This window comes from Trachypithecus francoisi, unplaced genomic scaffold, assembly GCF_009764315.1.
Source record: "Trachypithecus francoisi isolate TF-2019V2 unplaced genomic scaffold, Tfra_2.0 Lachesis_group5, whole genome shotgun sequence".
Classification (NCBI taxonomy): Eukaryota; Metazoa; Chordata; class Mammalia; order Primates; family Cercopithecidae; genus Trachypithecus; species Trachypithecus francoisi.
The window spans coordinates 42162524-42170781 of NW_022681470.1; the positions used below are offsets into that span (position 1 = coordinate 42162524).

At 38.1% G+C, this 8258-nt stretch overlaps 1 protein-coding gene across 9 annotated transcripts in view; it reads left to right on the forward strand.

Moving 5' to 3' along the window:
* SWT1 (SWT1 RNA endoribonuclease homolog) overlaps positions 1-7865 on the forward strand; it is a 146123-nt gene extending 138258 nt beyond the window's left edge. For 7 of the 9 annotated variants that reach the window (XM_033196720.1, XM_033196719.1, XM_033196725.1 and 4 more), the window contains one exon: positions 6759-7849. In XM_033196720.1, coding sequence (XP_033052611.1) covers positions 6759-6888 — 130 coding nt within the window. In that variant the 3' untranslated portion in view covers positions 6889-7849. Of the gene's footprint in view, positions 1-6758 lie in introns of all 9 variants that reach the window. The other 2 variants (XM_033196718.1, XM_033196724.1) reach the window with 1 other exon arrangement.
* The last annotated feature ends 393 nt before the right edge of the window (positions 7866-8258 follow it).

Sequence of the window (8258 nt, forward strand, 5' to 3'; positions counted from 1 at the left end):
TTTCCACTTTTTGACTATTATAAATAGTATTGCTCTTTGTGTATAAATATTGGAATTCTTATAATTCTTTTCCATTTTAAGTCATGTACCTAGGAGTAGAATTCCTGGGTGAGATTTGAATTCTCAGAAGCTACACTATTTTACATTTCCACTAACAAAATACAACAGTTCCAATTTCTCTTCATCTTGGACAACACTTGTTATTTTCCCTTTTTTTGGTTTTGGTTAGTTATTGCCATCCTGATGAGTATGAAATTGTATCTCATTGTGATTTCAATTTGTATTTCTCTAATATTAATTAGGGAAGGGGCTGAACTTCTTTTCCTGTGCTATTTGGCCATTTGTGTATCTTCTTTGGAGAAATGTCTGTTCAAGCCCTTTGCTCATTTTCAGTGGGTTGGTTTTCTTTCTGTTATTAGAATTCTTTATGAGGAATTTGGCCCCAGGCCAAGATCTTACATGTGATGTTTGAGCCCACTATAGACAATTACAAGGCTTTATCTGACAAACTCAATGGGGGAAGCTGTTTTCCTCATACCTAAGGAAATGTTGACCTAAAAGGAAGAGTTGAGGCATAAAATAGAATTTAAAGAGTTTACTTGAGCCAGAGTGAAGACAGCTGCCCCTGATATGTGTTTAAGTTGCCTTGAGGAGTGTACCCTCAGCTCTTGTTACGAGCAAATTTTTAAAGGCAGGGAGAACAAGGAGTGGGCTGATACAAAGTTATTTGACAGAAATTCTCAGTAGTTGACAGGGATATCATTGTTCAGTGGTTGGCTATACATTGTTGAATTAGAGGGTATGAGTTAGGGTGTCCAGCATATGGCAGTTATGGCTTCTTCTTGTCAGTTAGCCTAGAGCCCACATAGCAAGTGGCTTCAAGAGATAATTATTTAGCTCAAGGCGGAGTGATGTGACTGCTCTTTCATTCCAGTGCCTCTCTGGACCTGATAGCTTAAATGGGCTTGCATTCCTCAGTTAAATTTCTTTTTTTTTTTCCATGCCAGTGTATGCTATTTTCTGGAGGTACTTACTGGCAGTGACTGAGACTCCCTGCAGCCACGCTCACACATTCCTAGCTCAGGTGACTGGAGGCCTTCTTATGAGGAGATGGGGGAGTTGGCTGAGGCACTTCCCAGGTACCTTCACTGAGGCTTCCTTTGGGAGGCTTTGACTAAGGTATTTCTCTCTGATCTGACTCAGTATTTTTCCACTTCTAGCCCTTCCTCCTCTGCTCCCCGTGGACCCCTGGGTTCATAAAGATGCAGAGAGGAAGCAGGCTTCTTCAGGGCTTCTCAGCAGTGCGACAGTGTGCCCCACCCCGACAACCCTGCAGCGCATATTTATCTGACCCTTTCCTAGGGAAGTAATGAAACACTGGAGAACTAGCACCTCTCATTTTGCCCCTTGCTTATACTGTGGCAATAAGTGAATAAGGACTTGATTGTTACTTTTAGTTTGCCTTGTCCTTATTAACCACATCAACACCTGGCAGCTCAACGTGTTATATATTCTTGATAGTAGACCCTTATCAGATACATAATTTGCACATATTTTCTCCCACTCTGTAAGTTGTCTTCACTTTTTGGTAGTATCCTTTGGTGCACAAAAGTTTTAAATTTTGATTATTTGTGTATTTTTTCTTGCATTGCCCATGCTTTTAAGACTACTTAAGAATTCACTGCCAAACCTAAGGTTATGAAGATTTATCCCAGTGTTTTCTTCTAACATTTTTATAGTTTTAGCTCTTACATTTAGGCCATTGATCCATTTTGAGTTAATTTTTGTATATGGTGTAAGGTAAGGGGTCCAGCTTCACTCATGCATTCATCCATCCATATACATGCATGTGGATATCAAGTTTTCCTAGTAGCATTATTGTTGAAGAGACCATTCTTTCTCCGTTGGATGGTCTTGGCATCCTTGATGAAAATCAGTTGACCATATATGTGAGGGTTTATTTCAGAACTTTCAGTTCTGATCCATTGAATGTCTGTCTATCTGCTCATACCAAACTATTTTGGTAACAGTTCCTTTGTAGTGAGTTTTGAAATTGACAAGTGTTTTAAGTCCTCTAACATTTTCCTTTTTCAAGATTTTGTTATTTGGGATGCCTTGCAATTCTATCTGAATTTTAGGATCAGCTTTTCTGTTTCTATAAAAAAGGTTGTTGGGATTTTGATAGAAATTGCATTGACAATGTAGATCGGTTTGGGGAGTATTACCATCTTACTAAATATTACAGTCCATTAACATAGGATGCCTTTTCTCTGATTTAGATATTCTTTAATTTCTTTTAGCAATGTTTTTTGGTTTTTTTGTTTCTTTGGTTTTTTTTTTTTTTTTTTGAGACAGTCTCACTCTGTCACCCAGGCTGGAGTGCAGTGGCACAATCTCGGCTCACTGCAACCTCTGCCTCCTGGGTTCAAGCAATTTTCCTGCCTCAGCCTCCTGAGTAGGTCGGATTACAGGCACACACCACCAGGCCCGACTAATTTTTGTATGTTGTTAGTAGAGACGGGGTTTCACCATGTTGGCCAGGCCAGTCTTGAACTCCTGATCTTGTAATCTGCCCTCCTCAGCCTCCCAAAGTGCTGGGATTACAGGCATGAGCCACCACATCTGGCCAGTGTACAAGTCTTATACCTCTTTGATTAAATTGATTCCCAAGTATTTTATTACTTTTTATGCTATCATAAGTGGAATTGTTTTATTTCCTTTTCTACTTGTTCATTGCTAATGTATAGGAATACAATTGATTTTTTGTGTTGATCTTTTACATTGCAACTTTGCTGAATTAATTTATTAGATCTAATAGTTATTTTGTGACTTCTTTAGGATCTACAAATAGAAATTATTCTGTTTCTTTGTTTCCAATTTGGATCCCTTTTATTTCTTATTCATGCCTAATTGCTGTGGCTAGAACTTATAGTACAAAGTTGTACAAAGTTGAACAGTGAAAGAAGCCTTCCTTGTCGTGTTCTTGATCTGAGGAGGAAAGCATTCATTCTTTTACCATTGATGTTAGCTATTATATACTGCTTTTATATTTATATTTTATATATTACATTGTATTCCATTTTTCTTTTATTTGTGATACACACTGCAAATGTATAGAAAACTTCAGAGGGTTGTAAAACACGTATCCATTATAGACCTCATTCTTGGATTTTGGAAAAATTGCATCAGACATTGGAATTAGATCATGTAAATTCACTAGTACCATGCCATTTTGACCAAATTGGTTATGGGAAGGGAATCACAAAACTGTGTGGAATTATTTTTAAATTGATTTGATAAAATTTCTACTTATTTTGATCTGAGATTTGGTCAAAGCAAATTTGATACCATTAATAGGAAAATCTAGAGAAATAGTGGCTGTTGTTTTGCAGAATCTCATGAATTGCAGAACTAGAAGCAATCTCCAGTTTTGAGCTCTATTCTCGAAAGGATCAGGAATTGGAATCATTTCACTTGGAAAAAGAGAAATGGGAACATAAAATATTTGTACTATCAGAGGAAGAAGGGAAAGAGAGTTTTTGTTTTAATTTAGGCAGACTCAGGTCAGCTAGATGGTTTTAATAGGCCCAATATAAAGCAAGAACTATCTATCAGTGAACTGCCTCTCACAGTAGTGAGTGTCCCATCACCAGGAGGGAAAAGCTGAGGTGAGATGACTCACTGGAGATGCTGCAGAATGACAAGCAGAGGTGTTAAGGTGCCCCTGCAGCCAGTGTTCTCTCATTCTACAGATTAACCACCAGGAAAAGGAACTTAAGAATGCCTATCATCATGATCTAATAAAAAGCATAGGCCAAGCAGACACTATGAAAAACAGCCAATACTTTTCTCAGCTAGTGATGACAGAACTTGCTACAGCAAAATCTGTAGGTGATAATCCATTGTCAGAATACTGGCTCACGTGAATTAAGAAACAAATACCACTAGGAGGAAAAGAGAAGACAGAGCTCACCTCGTAATTACAAGGGGTGAGGGGAAGAAAAAGATAAGATACAGAAATAGATTCAAAAGTCTAGTTACTGAAAGATATTTTTTTCACATGTGGAATAAATCAGGACAGGAATAGGGGCCTATCCTTTTAGTTTGTTTCATTTTTAAGTTTATAAAAAAACATTTGTATCTCTGCTATTTTGAATCTCGAGTGTTTCAAAATCGTTTTTTTGAGTAGTTGTGAAGAATTGGCAGTGCCATAGCACTATTTTTAAGCTTTAAATGTAGAAAATGAGATTAGGGTTACACAAAGCTGTAAGTCAGATTTAAATAATTATTATTATTATTATTATTATTTTTAGGGAGCAGGTCATTACTGTATTGCTTAGGCTGCTCTCAAACTCCTGGTCTTTAGTGATCCTCCTGCCTCACCCTTCTGAGTTGCTAGGATTACAGATGCGAGCCACCCAAAAGTCAGGCTTTAATCGGTCTCAGAGAAACCACATATTGTCAAGAAGTGAGATTATTCCAAATACGGTACATTTACTTTATTATTATTTACTTTGGTGGTGTCACTACTCCTTCTTGTCCTGTCCCAAGTTCTGATCGTCCCCTGAGTTCTTCTTCCTTTGTACCCTCCATCAAGCGATCTGTCATGTGGGAGGGGCAGTGGGAGAGGTAGCTAGTGGTTCTCTCCAATGCCATGAATATGGCAGAGCTATCTCAGAAGCCAAGGAAGTAATGACAGTCTAACTGTTACAATAAAAATGACTGCCAATTTTGAATACCTAACATGCCAGATACTATACTAGGTGTTTGGTGCTCTTTGTGAACTTATATAGACCATCTCCCAGTAGATGAAAAGAGTTATTTACGGGATTGAATTCTTTGACACTTTGAATTCTAGATGCTAGATATAATGGATTGGTGTCCTACAGTTTGGGATCCCACAATTTGTAGGCTCATGTTAGCTTTCGAGAGCCTGGCTGGCTTTGCCTGAAGTAAAATTGTGAAGTAGATATGGCACATGTTAAGCACTCTCTGCTTCCCCACCCTTGGTTTAGGGTTACTAACATTCCTTTGGTAACTGCTACGTAACTTGTCTCAGCAATCTTTTCTAAGAATTGAAACTCTGTCAACTTCCTTACCCCTCTCAAGTATCTGTTCCTTTCAGGAGGTACATCCTCTTAATATCCTCCAGTCCGCCTCTACTTGACTCTCAAGCCAAATAAGAGAAAAATAAAAAATTTTAATACAATGGACTATACTGGCATTTGAAATACATTCTTTGATGTTTGAGGTGAAATACCATCAATTATGATTTATTAGCACAAACAACGTTGGAATATAAAAGCACTTAGTTGCACAAATTCTTACATAGCCAACAGGAAGACAACCTTGGTATGATTCCTAGAATTCAGGAATAAGGGCTTCTTCCGTGGTGGACCTGCAACCAACAGGCAAAGCTGGATGCCTAAGCATAGCCTTTTATATAATGGGCTGGGTTGAACAATCTAGTTCTACCTTATTCTCTGAAGGACCTCTCTTAGTAGGAAATGGGCTTATGTTAAGATGTTGTAATCCAAGGGGTAAGCCACGCAGTTGGAATAGAATTTTTAATATATCCAAAGGAAATGAAGTCATTATGTCAAAAAGATATCTGCACTCCAGTGTTCGTTGCAGCACTATTCACAATAGCCAAGATATGGAATCTACCTAAATGTCCATCAGTAAACGAATGGATAGAGAGAATGTGGGATATATACACAGTGGAATACTATTCACTCTTAAAAAAAGAAGAAAATCTGTCGTTTGGAACAACATGGATGAACCTAAAAGACATAAGTTAAATAAACCAGGCACAGAAAGACAAATACCCACATGTTCTCACTGATATGTGGAATCTAAAAAAGTATGAGTAGAGAATAAAATGGTGGTTACCAGGGGCTAGGAGGATGGGGGACTTTGGGGAGATGGTGGTGAAAGGACACAAAATTTCAGTTAGATAGGAGAAATAAGTTCAGAGATCTATTGTACAACATGGCGACTTTAGTTGATGACAATGTATTGTATTTTGAAAATCACTAAGAAAGTAGACTTTGGCTACTTTCAGATGCACTGGCTCATGCCTGCAATCCCAACACTTTTGGAGGCCAACGTGGGAGAATTGCTTGAGCCCAGGAATGAGACCAGGCAGGGCAACATACTGAGACCCTGTCTCTACCAAAAGAAACAAAACAAAACAAAATTAGGTGTGGTTGTGTGTACCAGTGGTCCCAGCTACTTGGGAGGCTAAGGTTAGAGGATCACTTGAGCCTAGGAAGTTGAGGCTATGGTGGGCTGTGATGGCACCACCGTACTCCAGCCTGGACAACAGGAGTGAGACCCTGGCTTTTAAAAATAATAATTAAGGCTGGGCATGGTGGCTCACACATGTAATCCTAGCACTTTAGGAGGCCATAGTGGGAGGATCTCTTGAGCTCAGGAGTTGGAGACCAGCCTGGGCAGGATGCTGAGACTCCATCTCTAAAAAAAAGGGTTTTTTTTTTTTTTTTTTAATAGTAATTTTAAAAATGTAGATTTTACACGTCCTCACAACAAAAATAAGTGTGTGGAATAATGCATATGTTATTTAGCTTGATTGAGCCATTCCATAATATATACCTAGTTCAGAATATCATGTTATACATAATAAATATATAACTTTTATTTGTCTATTAAAAGTGTAAAATAAAAGAAAATGAAAAAGAATTTTTATTTCTCTGACTAGCTGTCTTGCAATGATTTAACATTTCTTTTTCTCCTAGGGAAAAGTTAACCATTGGATGCCACCAGCTGGTTGAGATGGCGTATACCATGCAGCAGTGCAATGCATCTGTTTATATGGAGGCCAAAAACAGGGGATGGTGTGAAGACATGCTGAACTATAGGATATAAGTACTGATTTGTAACTTTAAAGGAATTGCATTTGTCCTTAAGAATAACAAAGTAGTTTTCAATCTGGTCAGTCTTTTGGGCCAAACCCAAGAGAATTTTAAGAAATGTTTCATAGGTACAAAAAAGTGATCGCCTATTACTGACAATCTTGTTGAAGCTCTAAAAAGCCTAATGTGTCCACTATGGAATAAACTCCATAGACTCCTCTCTTGTGGAGTTCGCAATGCCTCCCTACCTCTACTCTTGATAGTGAGCCGGTATCTCTAAGGAAAGGAGAGATGTATTTTTAGTCATCCTGGGGCAGAGCCACTGTGGCATCTGAGGAAGACCCAGAGTACAGTATTAGCATTTCTCTCAACCCTAGGTATGGGCATGTGACCAGAGACACTGCCAAACCCTAAGAAATCATTAGGACATGATCATGCTCACTATATTCCACAAATGAAATCTTATTGTGGGCCGTTTTTTGTGATCAAACTGTCATCCATGTTGACCTGGTGAAAATAACACCCTCCTTCACCTCCCTCAAGGTAATGAAAGTAGAAATTTGACTTAAGCTCCTACTTTCTTATACAGCCTTTCCTTCTGTGGGCTTGTCACTTTTCAGTGCATTTCTAGTGGGGAAGAGCAGGGCGACCCCTCTGCTGAGTTTCTCCTTAAATGTGAAGCCTAATAGCTTTATGTAATAGAATTTGGTGGCAGTGACTGATGTTTGCCTCTAGCTAAAACCAACTGTTAAGTTGACTTTTTAGTTATGGGATAAGTTGGAAATCCTTGTTTACTGGAATGTATTATGCTTTTGTTAACACATTAGATTAAATCAAATTTGGTATTCTATTATAAATGTTTATTTTTCAAAGCAATAAATAACTTATTTTTGGTAAGATTTGGCTTTTTACTTTTAAATTGTTTCTGATATGTATATAAGGTATGATTATAAAAGTGACTCTCTCCAATAAAAGAGAACTTGTTCAGGATATTCACTAGTTGGTGTAGGACCTGTTAAGCTTTGGGTTTGCCAGATTAGGAAACCACACCACCAGCTGCACAGATGGGGCTCCAAGTGCCGTCAGAGATACGAGCTTCTGGGCAAATGGAGAAACTTTAAGAGGGCATCTCTGCTCTCTGCCTCTTTCCTTTTCTTTCCTGAGAAGCCAAATATACATTCATCTGTTGCCTGCACACTCCCACAAAAAGAACTTTTTTTCAAATCTTTATCCCTCAACTTCTAGTTGTTATTGATGGGTTTTTGTTTTTCCTTGTTCTGGTACCTCCTCCTTTTTTTTTTTTTTTTTTTGTTATCTCTTTGATATAGGTTAATCCTTTCCATAAAATTTCTTTTCAGTCCTATCACATATTTCAGTCTTTAT